This window comes from Dryobates pubescens, chromosome 1 (genome assembly GCF_014839835.1).
Source record: "Dryobates pubescens isolate bDryPub1 chromosome 1, bDryPub1.pri, whole genome shotgun sequence".
Taxonomy (NCBI): Eukaryota; Metazoa; Chordata; class Aves; order Piciformes; family Picidae; genus Dryobates; species Dryobates pubescens.
Window position 1 is genome coordinate 8,664,088 of NC_071612.1, and position 18,782 is coordinate 8,682,869.

General features: G+C 42.7%; 1 protein-coding gene across 1 annotated transcript; it reads left to right on the forward strand.

Annotated features, from left to right (window-relative positions):
- The first annotated feature begins 204 nt into the window (after positions 1-204).
- On the forward strand, positions 205-8,491 carry KBTBD8 (kelch repeat and BTB domain containing 8). The gene is given in 5 exon segments (XM_054161171.1): positions 205-227; positions 229-575; positions 2,891-3,101; positions 3,693-4,807; positions 7,506-8,491. Coding segments are annotated over 5 exon segments (2,160 nt in total). The 3' UTR covers positions 7,970-8,491.
- The last annotated feature ends 10,291 nt before the right edge of the window (positions 8,492-18,782 follow it).

Here is an 18,782-nt window from a genome sequence, read left to right on the forward strand (position 1 = left end):
CAAAGGACCCCTTATCCCTTTTGGGAAGCATGCAGGTCGGTGAGGACAGGAAGGAGACAGTACAACAACTGATAAAGCAGTAATTAGGAGGCATTTGTTTATGTGGAGAGGCCATTTCTGCTATGTCCCCCTAAACAGGAGCCCGTCCCGGGGCAGGGTGCTCTGGAAGCCACCCGCATGCTCCAACCACGGGGGGGGGGCAATATGGCCGCTCCGCCTGAGGCCTCCCCTCTTCGTTGCTACGCGACGGGCGGAACCCGCCCCCCGCAGCCTCCTTGTGAAAACTACAAGTCCCAGGGAGGCGGCCAGGCAGGAACTGCAGCTCCCAGCATGCTCCTCGCACGCGGCGCGGGCACCGCCGGGGCCCACACTACATTTCCCGGCAGGCAACGGGTGCGGTGCCCAATCAGCGCTGTCCAGGTTGGTGGGTGAGAGGAACGGGGTTGGCTTCCGCGGGAGTAAACGGGCCGCGGAGAGGAAGCGGCGCAGGGGAAGCGGTGCCGGTGACATTTCCTTTCGGGCCGCCCCCCTCTCCCGCTGCCGGAGCGGGGCCCCGAGAATGGCAGCGTTAGGAGGTCTGTGCCGCCGGGACACCGGGGCGGGGGAACGGGCTGAAGGGGTGGAGCGGCCTGTGGGGTGGGGCGCCGCACCCGGGGAGGGGTCGCTGCTGGGGGGTGTTGGGGCCTGTGTGTTGAGGGGTGTCTTTCGGGGGGCGCACGTAGAGGAAGGGTGTTGGGGCCTCTTTCTTAGGTGTTTCGGGGTGGGTGCTTCATGAGGGGTGTCCGTGGGGACCACCGTATGAGGGAAGGGTGCTTCGGGCCCGTGGGATGAGGGGTGACTGTGAAAGATGGGTGCGTGGATGAGGGGCCTGCGGTGCGGGGTGTCTCTTCTGAGTGGGGAATGTGATAGCGGAGGAGGGTGTCTGTGGGGGATGGGATCATGGGCATGGGGTAAGAGACCGCCGGAGCGAGGGCCTGTGTATGAGGAGAGAGCAGTACCGCGTGAACAGAGGTGTGCGGTGATACTGGGCTTTGTTAGGGTGGAAGAAGGGTTTCCTGTGAGGGACACCCTCACATTGTGATCTGTGTGAGGGTAGATGAGCTGAAATGTGGGAGTGGGGTTGTCCGCGGTGAAAGCCTTCTATGAAGGGGAGTGGAGAAGGGAGGAGTGTCTGAGAAATTAGTGGGGGGAGTATTTTGGAATGATGTTTGGGAGGAACAGCGTTAAAAATTTAAGGTGCATGTGAGAGGAATATTGATAGAAGAAAAAGATGTTTAGTTTGGGAGGGAGATAATAAATGAAGGTGATAAAAGTGACTGGATGGTTTTACAGAGTGAAAACTAATGTGGATTGGTAGAAAAACTGGAATACATGTATGAGTATCTATACCAGCACTGGAAACTGCCTTGATCTCATGCACTCATTGCCCAAGTGACTGGCAGGGTCAGAAAAGAACTATTCTGTGTCTTTGTTAGAAAGTAAACTACACTCTTCAGCTGTGATAGCTTTTATTGTACATTAAAGCTCTGCCAGGTAGGAAGTTTTGAAGCCAATTTAGCAAAGTATTATTTACTTGTCATTTACTCAGCGTGATTGACATTGTTTCTGAACACATACAAGTACAGATTCTCCCTTTCCCCAATGATTGGTGAGTTTTGAATGTTGGAGCTTGGTTACTGTGATAAAGCAAACTTTCCCTTTGTAGATCTTACCTTGAAGGGCGTGCTGTTGTATTGGGGGAAAATAAAACAAAACAAAAACCTGTTTGAAGACTTTCCTAACAGTGTTTTGAAGAGACTCTAACAATATTTGGCCCTAAGCCTGTCATGGGAAATGTATATCCAACAGCAGCTTCCTACTAATTTAATTGTGACTATGTTCAAAGCTGTGTCTGATTCTGAGTAAGAGAATTGTAACTGCAGTGTATCACCACGAGTTGCAGTTCAAATCTCCTATTCAGCCCGAACATTGTTGTTCGCTGTCCTCTCTGCCCCTTTGTGTTGTTCAAAATGTGTTGCAGTCAGCAGCTTTACCTGATTTGCAACAGTTACCACCTAATGTTTTTCTTTTGAGCTTTTCTTTGTTGTTGTTGTTGTTGTTGCGCAAAAATGTTGTTGGTGTTACGAAACAGATTTTTTTGTGCTTGAGCTATTGCTCAATTTTTCACTTTGGGATTTACTTCATCAGGCATATTGCATGTTACTTCGAAGCATATGCTTCAGTTCCTATGTTTCAGCAATGATATGTGGGTTTTTGTCACACCTCAGAAATTGTAAATGGCAATTGTATTTTCTTTGTCAAGAAAAGCATGTAACCATATATTCAAATTTATGCAAATTTAAGTTTGTTGCCCAATGTACTGTAGGGCTGTTTCTTCGTGAATCTGTGCTGTTAATCATCATGTGTGCAAGTTTGTAGCCACTTCCTGTTTCATTGTAGAGTTAAGTACATACAGACTTATGGAGTGGTGGTGTAGGTTGGAGGTTATGTTTTATTCTTCTGCGTTCTTTGCATTTCCCATTTTGTAAGTCAGTAACATGGTGATTCTTGACTTAATTTTCTCCCTCTCTGGTGATATGTAATAAATAGGAACTATTTATATGATTACATATGTTTTTTTCTTAATGGAGATAATTTTATAGGTTAATGGTAACCTACACATACATAAGGAAAGGGGGGAAAAAACCATTATTGAGGTGTGTTTATATCTTTGCTCACCTTTATTAGACTTGCTGTTGATGGCTGCTGACAGTGAGGAAATATGGAATACACATCTGTGCTAATTGTTGTTTGCTCAGAGGGCTTTTTGGTGTGTGTGGGGGGGGTTGGTTTGGGGTCTTGTTTGTTTATTTTTTTGTTTATGTTAAACAGTTTCCATTTTGCTTTGTAGAACCAAGTAAGTTTTCACAAACGCTGAACGGAATTCCTTCTTCAAACACAGTCAGCAGTGGAATGGACCCCTTCCATGCTTGCAGTATTCTTCAACAGCTTAAAACCATGTATGATGAAGGACAACTGACGGATATCGTAGTGGAAGTGGACCATGGAAAAACATTCTCCTGTCACAGGAATGTTCTTGCTGCAATCAGTCCTTATTTCAGGTACACTAGCCCATCATTCCAGTGGGAATCACCTGTGCTAATATCCCATGTAACTGTCAGTAATATAGTACAGCTTGTAAGAAAATATTACTGTTCTCTTGACATCAATGAATTAATAGTGCCTGTTGATCAAAGGTGAGTTTTGTTGGGGAAAATGTCATGGTATTTAAAAAACCAAACCAACAAACCAAAAATGCCTCTGTTTTGAGTGTGCCTTGGATACAGTAACTACGTGTTTCCTTTTGAAGTTACATATTCTAGCATGCTGGCATATGCGTATGAAGTAACATGTTCAAAGCTGAGTGCAAAGACTTGGATATGTCAAGAGCTTGGCTTGTAAATGGAATGAACTTCTATATGACGTTAGTGTGAGATAATTAAGCACAAAATTTGAGCTTGCTCTGTTTTCAGTAAGTGCAGAACTGGTCTTGGATTGAGGTACCCAAATGCTGTTATGTAGTATAGCATCATTTGTTTGTGCTGACACAAGGGCAGACACATTGTGATTAGCTGTGTGCTATAATTTCCTTTCTTAGACCCGCAGCTAGAAGGTAAATACAAATAAACTGTTCAATACTTTCTCTTTCGTAGATCTATGTTCACTAGCGGCCTTACAGAGAGTACCCAGAAAGAAGTGCGTATCGTTGGTGTTGAAGCAGAGTCAATGCATTTAGTGTTGAACTATGCATATACCTCCAGAGTAATGCTGACAGAGGCCAACGTTCAAGCTTTGTTCACCGCAGCTAGTATCTTCCAGATCCCTTCCATCCAAGACCAGTGTGCTAAATACATGATCAGTCATTTGGACCCACAGAACTCCATTGGGGTGTTTATCTTTGCTGATCACTATGGTCATCAGGAACTCAAAGACAGATCACAAGACTATATTCGTAAAAAGTTTCTGAGTGTCACCAAAGAGCAAGAATTTCTTCAGCTGAGAAAAGACCAACTGATAAGTATACTCGACAGTGATGACTTAAACGTAGACAAAGAAGAACACGTTTATGACAGCATTATAAGGTGGTTTGAGCACGAACAAAATAAGAGAGAAGTGCACCTTCCAGAAATATTTGCCAAATGCATCCGTATGCCTCTGTTGGAAGAGACATTTTTAGAGAAAATCCCTCCCATGTTTGCACAGGCTATGGCCAAAAGCTGTGTACAAAAGAGACAACATAGTGCCAATGGCTATACACAACGGCTTGGAATGACCGCTTCTGAAATGATCATATGCTTTGATGCTGCCCACAAACACTCAGGAAAGAAGCAAACAGTGCCTTGTTTAGATTCGGTCACAGGGAGAGTGTTTAAACTATGCAAGCCACCAAATGACTTGAGGGAGGTTGGAATTCTCGTATCTCCCGATAACGATATTTATATTGCGGGTGGTTACAGGCCAAGCAGCAGCGAGGTCTCCATTGACCACAGAGCAGAGAGTGATTTTTGGATGTATGATCACACTGGCAATAGGTGGATTCCGAAAGCTCCTTTGTTGCGAGCCCGAATAGGCTGCAAATTGGTTCATTGCTGTGGTAAACTGTATGCAATAGGTGGTCGTGTTTATGAAGGAGATGGGCGGAACTCACTCAAGTCTGTGGAGTGTTATGACAGCCGAGAGAACTGTTGGACGGCTGTCTGTCCGATGCCTGTAGCAATGGAGTTCCACAGTGCTGTGGAATATAAGGATAACATCTATGTGTTACAGGGTAAGGTGGTTTGACTGACTCTTTATTGCGAGTGGGGGTTGTTCGATCCGAGTGTGCTCTCTTAGGTACCTTAGAAAACCGGGTTGCTTGGATGTTTTAAAGAGTGCTGTGGGATAGCAGGTTGGGAAGAAAGCTGGGGAGAACAGAGGGTGAGGAAGAGTGAGGTTGCTCCGTGAGTTCTCGTGCCCTGGAAATGTGTCACTCAGTTGTAGTATTGAGTTACTGCACAAATGGCAATTTTGGTGCTGCTCTAAGTCAGCAGTATAGCATTAAATTTTACTGTGTAAATTCTTCATTAGATCCTCTGTATCTGGGTGAAATGTGCTGATGCTGAAGAATGGATATTGTCCTGTGAGTTGCACTTTGTTTTTATTTAGCTAAACCTGTGAATGTTCCTGGTGTCTTTATTATTGATGACTTGTAAAAGTCAATTAACCATGGTAGGCCTTCATTTCCTGCCCCACCCTGCTTTTTGAAGGCATCCGGTTAAGTGAGAAAGATGATTTATCTCTTTCTAGTTAGCCCTGTTTCTTTGGTCAGTAATTACAGTACTGCCTTTGCATCCTCTTTTTCCATAAATGGTCAAGTTTATTGGTGTACCAGACAGATTCTAAAATTAATAGAAATAATCATTATGGGAATGGACCAAATAATTTATTTTCACTTTATATTTTGTGTAAGATCTCCATATATTTGTGTGTGCACACACCGCATAGCAGTCTGCATTAAATGTGCTGAGGCTGGTCTTTGAGGCTGTAGTGAGAGTCCCAAAAAGTGGGAAAGAAAGGGGAGGGGGGTGTGTGTGTCTTGGTCATGTCTTGCTGAGAGCCACCTCTATGTAAACACCTGCAGAACCTGGGATCTTGGGTCTGTACCAGCTCCCTGTTTGGGCCACTTCCCATACTGGATCCCACAGCATAGAGAACCCTGTGAAGACACTGTCACCAGAAGTCAAACTGGTTTCTTGACTTCGTACTCCTGCCACTTGGTAAAGTTGGTGGGTTTCCACATGATTGGCAGAGAGTTTTCTTCTTTTGTTCCCGTATCAGACTTGACTCTGGTGGTGGCTTTAAATAATTCTGTGGCACTAGCAAGTATGATAAAACCTTGATTGAGTTGCACAGAAGTAATATATAGAAAGAGTTAACTTCCAATGATTTTTTTTTTCTTGTAAGTTGGAAGTAGTCAATAAAGAGTGTTGAAATGCCAAGGGAACATGAGCATCAGTCACAGGAGATGGCGTGGAACAAAACTGAATAATGAAAAAATCTAAACTCTTAAGCTGTGCTCCACTCATTTTATTGTATTGTTTCTGTATTCTTTGTTATACCTGAGGGGGAGCTTGGTTACAGTTCTGAAAGTAGCCATGTGAGGTGATATATGATTGAAATTATGCTGATATTTGCAAACGTGAGGCCTTTCTTTTCCCGGGCTTCACAAAAGGAATGGTGGTCTTTATCCATGTTCTTTTCATTGAGTGTGCAGGCAACAAGCTTTCAGTCATCTGAAGCTCTGTCGTCTCCAGCCTGTAGGTGATATTGTGCTGTCAACAGAAGAGGTGTTTTCTAAGTTAATCACAGAGTTTATGCTGAACAGTAGCTTCATGCAAGTAATTGCCTCGCAGCCTTTTAAGCGAATGGTTCATTCTAACTCTTTCATGTACAGTGGTCTGCCTCAGCCCCAACCTGCATTTTATCTGCCAAGTAGTGGTTATTTAGGGACAATGGATAATCTAGCACTAGCAGTGACTTCTTCACTTGGTGTGGATTACAGGACAATTATTTGCACAAGTTAGGCACTGAATTCTAAGACTCCACAGTCTGTAGGTGGCACGTGGCACGTTGTGAAGATGTTAAAGAATAAAACAAATACTTCAGACGTTTCAAGACGGGAATCTTGAAGGGTTTTGTCCCAGATTGTTAAGCGTGGTTTAAAAGTAGTAAAGGCTAGCTAGGAAATATGCAGAACATTGTATCCTGATATGCTTCAGATTCGGGGCTTGGAGCACAAGCCCTATGAGGAGAGATTGAGGGAGCTGGGGTTGCTTAGTCTGGAGAGGAGGAGACTCAAGGGTGACCTTATTGCTCTCTACAACTACCTGAAGGGGGGTTGTAGTGAGGCAGAGGTTGGTCTCTTCCCCCAGGCAACCAGTACCAGAACAAGAGGACACAGTCTCAGGCTGCGTCAGGGGAGGTTTAGGCTGGAGGTTAGGAAGAAGTTTTACACAGAGAGAGTGATTGCCCACTGGAATGGGCTGCCTGAGGAGGTAGTGGGGTCGCCGTCGCTGGGGGTGTTCAGGGCGAGGCTTGACAGGATGCTTGGTTCCATGGTTTAGTTGATTGGGTAGTGTTGGATGATAGGTTGGACACGATGATCTCGAAGGTCTCTTCCAACCTGGTTTATTCTATTCTATTCTATTCTATTCTATTCTATTCTATTCTATTCTATTCTATTCTATTCTATTCTATTCTATTCTATTCCCTCTTCTTCAGCTGGAACAGAATCTCAAAGTAGATTTTACTTGTGCTGTAAGGCACTTGGAAGAGATGGTGCTGGGGTTTTTGTTACAGGATCAAGGCTTTTAAAAAAGGGTAGACCGTTTCTGTGGAAGATCATACCTGAAAGCTTAGTAGCTGCAGAATTGGTGTGCTGGAAATGAAACGTTAAGTTATGTTTTATTTTTCCTCTCTCTTTTCAGGGGAATTTTTTCTCTGCTATGATCCTCAGAAGGATTACTGGGGATTTTTGACCCCAATGACTGTGCCTAGAATCCAAGGCTTGGCAACTGTGTACAATGACTCCATCTACTACATAGCTGGAACCTGTGGAAACCATCAGCGCATGTTTACCGTAGAGGCCTATGACATTGAACAGAATAAGTGGACTCGAAAGAAAGACTTTCCATGCGATCAGTCCATTAATCCCTATATAAAACTCGTACTCCTCAAAAATAAACTCCACCTGTTTGTCAGAGCTACTCAAGTCACTGTTGAAGAACACGTTTTCAGAACCAGCAGGAAGAATTCGCTCTACCAGTATGATGAGGTTACTGACCAATGGCAGAAAGTATATGAGACTCCAGATAGGCTCTGGGATTTAGGCCGGCATTTTGAATGTGTTGTTGCTAAATTGTATCCACAGTGTCTTCAGAAAGTTATTTAAATGGCTTTTTTTGTTTCTTTTCTTTTTTTTTCCTTTCTTTCCTCTTTTCTTTTTCTTTTCCTTTTCTTTTAGTAACAGGCCTTAGTGGTTTCAGTGGTAACCTGATGCTAGAGAAAACATGTCTTAAAGAAAACAAAGAAATTCTGTCAGTATTTATTGTAAGCTGAAACAGACAGGTTTTTTTTGTGTATGGGGATGGGTGCTCTTTAAAGGTTGCAGTCTGGGGAAGGATTTACTGCTTCAGTTTCGTATTTACTGATGTTTTCCTGGGAAATGAGAAGGAGGTTACAAAGTGCAATTATCAGCATATTTTTTTTTTCTGGTAAACACTTAGTCATGTCATACTAGAGGGGTGTTTGTGTGGTAAGAGCAAATTAAGTGGAAGAGCCAGGATAACTATGCACTACAGTGAAAGAAAATCTAGCATTAATAACTGAGGATGTCCAAGATGTTTTGAAGTGACTTTTCTTCTTCTTTTTTTTTTCCTTTTTTGTTTAATACGGGTAACATTTGAGGCAATATCACTGAGTTTGATTTTTTTTGTTACTGTTTGGGTTTTTTGTTTTTTTGCTTATGACTTGAGATTAAAAGTACCTGGGAATGGTATATCCTGATTTGTAATGATCTTCTTTTTTAGTTTTTTTTTTTTTCTTGTGCTGTTTTTTGAAGTCTGTTAAGATGTTTGTGGTGGTATTTGTGCACTACAAGTTAGGAGAAAAAGTCGAGTCAGAATTGGAACATGGAGTACCTTTGCCTGAACAGAGGCCTGTTCAGATTGCTGTACCACTTCCTGTCTATGGATTTTTTTTGTTAAAATTGAACTTAATGGTAGGGGAAGGGGGCGGGGGTGGGGTGGGGTGGGGAAATCCCAACACCTGTTTTTTGCCACATAGATGTAGTGCTGTAGAAAAAACAAACAAACAAACAAAAAACACAACATTTTTCTACCCTTTTTTTTTTTTTTTTTGGACACTGCTTAATTTTTATTTTATTTCTTTCTTTTTTTTTTCATCCCATAAAGGGCTTTAACCCAAAATGTTGATGGTGCTAGTACATTTTTAATACTCATTTATCTGAAATGGGCTAGCCTTATGCTACTGTTTAAGACAGCCTGGTGTTTTTCACGGAGTGTGTGTCTGTCTCGGGCCCTGTCCTGTCATCATAGTGTCTTTTTTAACATAACATTTTTACAGCAGTGATATTCTTGCACAGAATGGTGACAGGATATGGCCTTAATAATAATTGATTACTTTTTTTTTTTTTTTTTTCATCTCTTCCTCTTTTTGTGTGGAGTGTTCATTCTGTCTCAGCTAAAGTGCAGTGCTATGTGCAGAGTTGGCATGTGCTCCAGTAATTTGGAAAGCTGTGGCTTAACTTTACAAGTTGTTTTTCTTTTCTCCCAGCAGTCAAGCTCTCAAATACTTTCTACTTCATTCTGATCTATAATGTGAAAATTTGCACTACTGAGCTGTCTTCATTATCTGGTGTATTAAAGCAAAATTGACAATAAGTGTGCGTGGTTTAAGTAATCATAGATGAGATATAGAATAGGGATCAAATATCTTGCAACACTTTTCTCTATGTACTTAACTTTTAGCTTACTTTTAAGAATATGTTCAAAGTTCAGCCTCTACTTCGGTAGTGAAAGCTGGATTTAAAAGGGAAGAGGTGAATCCTAAAACTTACCAGCTGTAACATGCTGGGTTTAATTTAATACAGCTCTAATTTTTGTGGGGCTGTGAGTATGTTTTCTTTCTCTTTCCTCTTTTCCCAAATGGACCTAGGTAAACCAGTTCACTTGAAATGGCAGTGGTCATTGCTGGTTGTAAGTGCTTACCATTATCTGGCTTAACAGCTGATATTTCAGTAAGCCAAATATTTAGCTCGTTGTTTATCCCCCTGGCATGGCTGAGGATTTGGGTAATAATTGTTTACTATGTGGTCTTACTGTTCCTGAAAGGAATCTTTCTAATACATGAAAGTACTTGCCTGGTTCCACTTCTTAATTCTTGCACAAAAGTGTTTAAAAGGCAAAACCAGAAAAAACTGTGAAGTGAAATGGAGAAGGAAAACAAAAAAAGATGCCTCTTTGCATTACATACCTCATCTTCCAGAGACTCGCCAAACCGCTTCTTTCAAACGCGAGCACCTGAATTTGTCTGCTGAAGTTAAGTGGGCAATTCTTGCTGAGACTGCATTTTCCAGCAGCCTTGAGGTGTGTTGTTTCTTTGTTTAGTTTTCTTCTGGATACTTTTATGTATCTCCATAGCCAAGAATAAGAGTTGTTTGGGGTTTTTTGGTGGCTTTTTTTTTTTTTATTTTGGTTGTTGGTTTGCTTTCTTTTCTAGTAAGTGCACCTAATTTCATTTAAGATATGATCCTTAGTCCTTGGCTAGCTCTCCTTGTGCTGTCGTAGGCCTCTAGCTGCAAGCTTTCTGAAGCACCCTCCCTAACAGTGTTGCATTTGTGTGTAAACTTTTTTTTTTTTTTTGGTTTGGCCAAGTGTTATGTAACTTTTTTTGTTGGTGTTTTTGTTTTTGTTTTGTTTTGAAGCTTGGTTGAGTATTTACAAAACTTCTTGCTGCTTTTTGACAATCTATATTTATTTGGTAGAACAAATTTCAATATATTACTTGAAACTATGAAATAGAATTGAGTTAGCAGTCGACTGGTCATGTGATGTATAGAAGTAACAATATGCTGTGGTTAATTCTGCAGTAGGCTTGTTAATTTTGTTTATCTGCACTAAAGTACGAAGATCTCCATTCTGTTCCACCATTCAAGCCGAGGATGTGATCCAAGTCTGTCATGTGTGTAAAAGCTAAATCCTGGAACTTGCTGTGGGAGTAGAATATGCTACATTTTGTGCATGAGGACTTTGTTGAGAGAGAGTAACGTAGCTGTGACATTTTGCCAACGCTCAAAAGTGTCTGCATTTTGCTGAAAAGTCAGATTCCTGGGCAAGTTTTGCTTGAGTTGGGCTTAAGTAAACTTGCACAGCACAGGAAAAACCAACAATGCACCAAAGGTACTGGTAATATTTAAACAGTAATCTGTACATTTGCTCCACTTGGTATATGTGTTTTTTTTTTTCCTGCATTCATTTCTTTCCCTTTATTAAATGAATTTCTAGCATTGTAAGGACTTCCATAAGTGTAAATCTCTCTCTTTTTTTTTTTTTTTTCTCCCCCAAAAGTTGTTAGTTACTTTAGAATGAAACATTTTGTAACTTCCACTCGATTCCATCAGTGAAACTTAGAATAACTAAAAGCAGTTTCGGCGCACCAAACGCGCGGCGTGTGTATGTTCCGCGAGAAGTCGGAGAGCTCCCTGTCCGTAAGGCTGTTTAGAAAGGCATCCAACATTCAGTGCTCAGGTATGTTAGTAAGAAGTACTGTAGTCCTCTGAGGGCAAACGTGTGGATTTTTAAACATTTTGCCATAATTGCACAATTTTGCATTTTTACTTAATGTCATGTTATGTTTCTTAAAATAAACCTATTGTTGAAATAACAGCGGAGTGCAGCTGGTTTTCTGATCAGTCTCTTGCATACGCTTCAGTAAACGTCTGAAAATTGAACTGCACTGGTGTGTCTCAGCTGTGTGTAATGTCACATGTTGCTGGCTTTCAAAGTGGTACTGCACTGTTGCTAAGAGGTGGAAGATGCTTTGTTCTGCTTTTTTTCTGTCTTGTCTCTTTCCTTGCAGCTATCCAGGTCTAACTTCTTGTTTACTTACACACAGGCAATGTTGTCTTTTCTTTCCTCCCCACCTTTGGCTAGAGCTGACATCCTAGTAGGAACGTCAAGTAGGGCTTTCTAATCTGATGATACTGTATGCTGAAAACCTTGAAATGCTTTGTACTGCATTTCCCAGCATCCTTACTTAGTAGGAAAGTTACATCCCAGGTGGCAAAAGGGATGTAGATTGCAAAGGAATCTGCTGTAGAGCTGAGAATGAGAAGCCCACTCTCCCCTAAACCAAACTCCAGCATTATGTGTGACTTCTGATGTGGTGATAGCACTTGGCACATCTGCTTGTAAATTAAACCTTTTTTATTTGAGAACCTTTGTCTGCTTTCAGAGACTGTCTAATGGCTTCAGTGGTGATGCTAAGTCATTGCAGCCTGGGAAAGCAACATGAAGTTTTCCTGTTTGGGAAGGAGCTCCTATTGTCAGGTTCTTGCAGGCATTATTTCCACCCCCTCACCCCAAGATGAAACCTGTCTGGGTGTGATCTGAAGACTCTTCACCTGGCAGTTTGGTCACAGCAGAAACCATTCAGGAATATGGTCTAGTGGTGGTTGTGTGTTTTCAGATGAACTATGCCACATACAGTCAGCAGTAAGACCGGGCTGGCTGTCTTGGCTATCCATGCAGCAGGATGATGTGGCTGACTGCTCATAAGCTATGCAGTACAGTACTCACCTTCCTGGAGTCTGCTGCTTGATGCTCACAGAGATGTGGTCCTGGTCATCAGTTCAGAAAAGCACACTTCTTCCAGTCAGACCAAATAGCAGCCTGCAGCTCTCCAGTTACAGTACCTGAGTCTCAGCCTCTTCACCTAGTCACTGGTTTATTTTGTGTGATGGAAGGATTGTTCCTTGTCCAGTTGAGTTCCTTTCCACCACCACCATGTACTGGACAATCTTAATGTCTTTTCTGTTTGCAGCCCCCTGTTGCTGAGAGGACTTGTCCAGAGGAATCAGCCAGCAGAGCGAAGGCACTGACTGCTTGCCTTCCTGCATTCCTGTTCAGATCTGCAACTGCTCTGTTAAATATCAGGGATATGTTCTCTTGAAGATCTAGCAGAAAAAGTGATGAGGAGGTAGGCTTGCTCTTCAACTTGTTTTAGTGCGCTGAAAATCAACAGCACACACAACAATCCCCATTCTCTACTTGCTTCCATATCCATGGACTCATCTAAGCCTGTGAAATACTGTCTGGTCTTAGGCAGATGTGTCTAACTAGATTTGACTGTACTTTCACACTGTCTTGAGTTTTCTAATAGTGGCTGAGAATCCAAATTGTTTATATCTAGTGTGGAGTTTGCAGCTGTGGTTACCAAATAATTGAATGCTAACAGCATCCTGACCTAAATTTCCCTGTCTGCTGTCTCCTTCGTTGGGAGTACCTTTGCTCTATCCAAAACTCTGAGAGTTTATAGAGGAGGATCATCTACTGCCATGTGATGGTTTTGCAACATGCTAGTATGTAATGATCTGTTGGGACTTAAACCAAGAAAGAGCTGAAGCTGGTGAGAACAAAGAAGAGAGAACTCCCTCTGTGATCTCTGAGGGGAAAAGTTCTGTCAGACTGCAAGAAAAAGATAAAGAAATTACATCAGCTTCCTGAGGACAAATCCAATTACCTCAGGGTCCACAGTCTGGACAAAGCTGAAGCTTCAGAAGATAACTGGAATTACTATCTCTTTATAAGGTCAGGATTTTTTTAACTGGAGAGGAAAAGAAACTGATGTGGGGAGTTGTAGCAGAAGCCTTAGTGAGGCCTCACTCTTCAGATGTGTCTGAATGGTTCTCGTGTTTCACTTCAGTGCTTATGACTCCTTCAAAAAGATGTCACTGTAGCTCTTGACCTAAGTAAGCTGTTATCTGCTTTATGAAAGACATTTATTGAGATATCTGCAAACTTCCAGCAAAGGCATCTAAGTCATAGCTGGAAGGCATGTAATGGCCAGCACCAGGGACCAGAGCCAAAACTGAGACAAGAGTAGTTTGGCCATGTTCTTTGATTCTCTAATTTCTCTTTTGCTCTTATGGCAAAAAAAGAGGTAAATTTATTTGCCCCCCGTGCCCCAGATTTTCCTAGTAGCTCTTGTGACACTCTCTCAATGCTTGGCATGCATTATAATGTGAGATGAGGCACAGCAAGGGGTGAGAGAACTTTGAAGGGTCAAGTTAACCTATTCAGAGCCTCATGCCTAACAGCTAACTAAAGGAGCCATTTTAGCACAGTTTTGCAAATTATTACACCCTCTAAAGGTCAGAGGATTTTCCTTCTTTGGACACTAGCATAAATTCCAATACATTTTTTTGAAGAGAGAAAGAGGTGGGTGGTTAAACTTTCTCTGTCCTGAGAGGGGTGAGAAGCTTTTTCTGACAATGTTGTTTTTCCTTTCAGACATGCTTTGGGAAGGAAGGCATGTTGTTTTGAGAGCATCTGCTGGAGGAATGGAATGCATATATACACCCCCAAAACAAAGTAGCATTACTTAAACGATGTACCACATTTGTTCAATGGCAGTTCACTTAGATGCATCCATGTTCTTCACAGCTGTGGGGCTACACTTGTGTGTGCTACATACAAGGGGATATCTCACATTTAGGCACTCCTGTGCAATCAGTAGGTGGAGAAAGAACCACCCAGCTGTTGCTTTCTGCTTATCTCTTTGCAACATGTCCCTCTTTCTCTGCCTCTTGAAGGGGGAAGAGTTAGACTGACGAAACTTGAGCCTCCCCACTTTCTTAAGATCTGGTTAAGGTCCCACGGTGCCTCACTACTGATTTACATATTCCTGTACTTTACACAAAGAATAATGCCAATGGCCACTGTAAGAGGCAGGTATTTATTAACCTTAGTGAAGTTTATGTGATCAAGCTATGGTTTAAAGAGTTACTTCATCAAAACTAACTGATTTCTAATGTGTCTCTCCACAGTGGATTTGCTGGAGCATATCAAAGGTGGTATTTGTCAGCTTTCCCTTACAGGAGCCGACAGGGGCATCTCTTTCCTTTTTAGCCAACTAATACCACACAAAACCTGTACAGACTCTTTATGTCTTTGAAAGCATTGGCCCTTCACAAAACAAGCTGAACCAGGCACCATCTCAGAATTTGGGGCATATGTGGTAGTATTTAGTGAGGGTGATTCAGCACATGTACAAAACCCTAAATGCTGTGGGGTTTTTTTGTGGGGGGAAAGAAACCACCAGAAATTCCCACTTGGAGAACACCTAGATAGTTTTGACTGTTTTTAAAGGGCTAGGCAGCTTCTGACATGTCATAGGTTTTGAGTAAAAAAAGGCATGGATCTGTCTGAAGAGGACCAAAAAGAAAAACAGATAAAGCATGGTGTCCTGAGTGATGGCACAGAAGAACCATTGCTGCATGCAATTCTATAACAGTGTATCATAAGTTTCACTTGCATCCTACCACTTTCTACCGGGACATAACCTAGCTCCACAGCCAGTTCAATGGGACAGGAGGCTGTGGGCCCCAAGGCCAGATACCACCTTCAATCTGCAGTCTGACCTGTTAAAATGTGCTTATTTAGATCTTTAAGTGTCACAGAGTACGTGGAAATGATAACATACCTGTAAAACATCAACCAAAATAGTACCAAATAAACCCATTTAAAGGAATGCTCTCTGCTTTCCTGTGTCTCCACAGACCTGCGTGTGACCTCTGTTCTGCAGCTCTTAACTGTCACAGAGAGCTGGCAATATCCAGTCCAAATGTAAGAAGCATGAACTGTATGCTCATCTTGTGCCAAATGACTCTATTTTGCTGACACACATAGAGATACTATATGCAAATTCACTTCTAAATCTCATTAATTAGCTTTGAAGTCAAGCTGTTATGTGATACAGAAGCTGCAGAAGACAATATTTGCACTTAAAATTTGCATTGCTCTATACCCTTCCACTTTGATTCTGTTCATTTTCCTTCAGAAAGAGTTTTCTTCCAAAAGTTGAGAAGCAGGACTATTTGGTGAGCATCAAACTGACCACCTCCCACAGCCAGTAGATAAAGTGCTTAAACTGTATGAACTGTGCACACATGCATTTTGTTTTTCTTAAACAAAGGAAACAAAAGATAACTTCAGGTTTTGCATTAAAACTAGTATATGGAGACCAGGTGTTCAGGAAAGAAGAGCCATCTGGTTAGTTACTCAAACTTCAATTTTTAATGGGCCCATGGAATGATAAAGGAAAGTTTCTGCTGCTTTTGTCCAGCTTGATCACTGATGGAGGTGATCAAGGTTTCCCCAAGTGATTTTGAGAAGCCATCTCAACAGTTTGAATCATGTCTGAAGTGCATACAAATGGTTGCTGGGCTGTGACCTTTAGCAGAAACCCTTAATATAGACAGTCGCTATTAACAGAGAGATGGAAGGAGAGACAATGTAGTTTAACAAAGGCAAATTCATGTTTTGATTTGGTAAAACACTGGCCTAGAATGGCTCAGAGCCAAGGGAGCTGTCAAATGTCTGCAAGCACAGGAGGAAGCATGGTTTTGGAAGAGCAGCAGTGCAGAAGCTACTATTAAGTAACTTCTGAAACTCTAAAGGAATTTCACCTTTTGCAATGCCATTAAGGTTTTACAACAACATTATTCCACATGCTGTAGTGTTGAAAGGAACACCTCCTCTGAACTCCTGGTCTGGTGTGACTGCAGCCTCTTCCATAGGCAGCTTCTGAAAACCTCCTATGGGACAGAGCACAGCAGACCACATGCCTGCAGAACAACCTGTAATGAATTCTCCTAGCACCTCTGGAGCCTTTAAGGAGTTATTCCTTTTAGAAGACAGGCAAACACCAGATATTCTTGCTGTATTTCTGGTTGTAAAACATTTTTTGTAAAGAATAACTGGTAGAAGCTGGGGCCAGGGAGGTAGAAAGGAGTGGATTAGAAGATCGATGAGACCAATTGGTATTCTCTCCCTGACAGTGAATTAGTGGTGGATACCTGGGAGACCAGAGTGGACCTAGCTGCCAGTGCTCCCCAGTCTCCAGCAATTTTCAGTCCACAATGCCAGAGGTGGCATCTTTGTATTTAATAGCCCTCAGTGGATTTCTTCCAAGAATTCATCTTGCTGTCTTTTGACCAGTGGAGACAATTTTATCAGGCTGTTACTATAGGCTGGTAGAAGACTCTTTTACATGGGAGGGGTGCATCTGTGCCTTGTGTTTGTGAGACGAATGTGTGAGCTGGCTGCAAGAGCACTGATAGCCTTTCTTACTGACCTGAACTAGGAGTTGTTGGATGCATTTTTTGTGTCCTTGCAAAGATAGTGTTTTTGCAGCGGCAATATGAAACAGCATGGATGGCTACATCTGGCTACAAGGCAGGAAATATGGGCTACAGTAAATGCTGACTGCTGCAATGTCAGCTTGAATGAACCATTTTCCTCTTTGACTCTGTTCACCTTTTTGCTGAGATTTCTACTTGGATTGGATGAGAACATTACCCTGCTTCACCTACAGTCAGCTTTTTTCCCTGCTTTTCCTTGTGCTTAAGCAGTGTGTTGCAGCACCTGGGTTATAAAAACGGCAGGAGAATGTTTTAAATCCCCCAAATGAGGATTTGCAACCAAATCTTGTGAAACTGGGTCATATAAATCTCCATGAAGTGTGAACTTGCATTGTGGATGTTGCTTGCTCACAGGTCAACTGCTTGGTTACTGGCAAGAAACTCAGGAAGTTTTTCTACCACTTCCCCTCACTCCAGGGTGAAATTTACCCCTTGGTAAGTGTTGCTGTGGCCTGTGAATCCCTTCTTTTGTTCTTGAGCGATCAAAATAGGTCTGATGCAGGATTTTAGGTGACCCAGAGATCATGCAAGAGGAGTTCATCCAGAAGGATAAAACTGCTGTAGCAGGATGGGCAAAGACAGGGGCTCTCCATGTGCACATTCTCCTGGAGGAGAGTGAGAGCAGAGCCTGCAGAGATATCATGAAGAAAGAATAAGTTAATATGTACAGGGAAGAGAGGGAGGCAGGAAAAGAGCTGACAAATAATTTATTAACACACACACACACAGGTCTGAGAGAGGCCATCACTCAGAGGACTTCAAATAGGGGGTTTGCCCTGAATTTATCCCTGATGAGCAAAGGGTCAGACCTGTCCATGAAAGGTTAGTTAATGTGGGTTGCAGTTGCCTTTGGATGTAACTTGAGGGGTCGGGTGACAGAGAGTGCTGGAAATTACAGAAAGGTCTTGCATCTGAGGATCCAGCTTCTGATCTCAACCTTTGATCTCAGCTGCATCTGGGGTGGGGGAAGAGTTCAGCAGGTGGCTTTAAAAGCTGAGCAGGTCGCTGCCAGGGAAGCCAGAAACTGGAGTGCCCCAGGGAGGGGAGTCCAAGCGGTTCTCAGCGCTGCCAGCGAGCGAGCAGTCCCACCAAAGGGCGGGCGGTGAGTTTGTGTCTGCTGCATGGTGGCTTGCTTGGGTTGAGGGAAACTTGGCACCAAGGACTCCCTGGATCAGCAGCTGAAGCTGCATTAGATGGGCATGATTTGTCATGGTGCTCTCATTTAACAATGAAGAAACCCCAATCAAGTAAAACAAGTAGAGAAGTAGTGTAGCACAAGAATAGTCCTCAGTTGACTTGGCTTACAGTATAGAGGACTGTGGTTGTATGTTTACAAGCCCTATGAGAGAGGCTGAGGCAGTTGGGGTTGTTTAGCCTGAAGAAGAGGAGGCTCAGGGGAGACCTTCTTGCTCTCTACAACTACCTGAAAGGAGGTTGTAGCCAGGTGGGGGTTGGTCTCTTCTCCCAGGCAACCAGCACCAGAACAAGAGGACACAGTCTCAAGCTGTGCCAGGGGAAGTTTAGACTGGAGGTGAGAAGAAAGTTCTTCACAGAGAGAGTAAGTGGCCATTGGAATGTGCTGCCCAGGGAGGTGGTGGAGTTGCTGTCCTTGGAGGTGTTCAAGAGGGGATTGGCCATGGCATTTGAAGCCATGGTTTAGTTAGTCATGAGGTGATAGGTAATAGGTTGGACTTGATGATCTCTGAGGTCTTTTCCAACCTTGTTGATTCTGTGATTCTGTTGATGTTGGTGCCAAAGGACA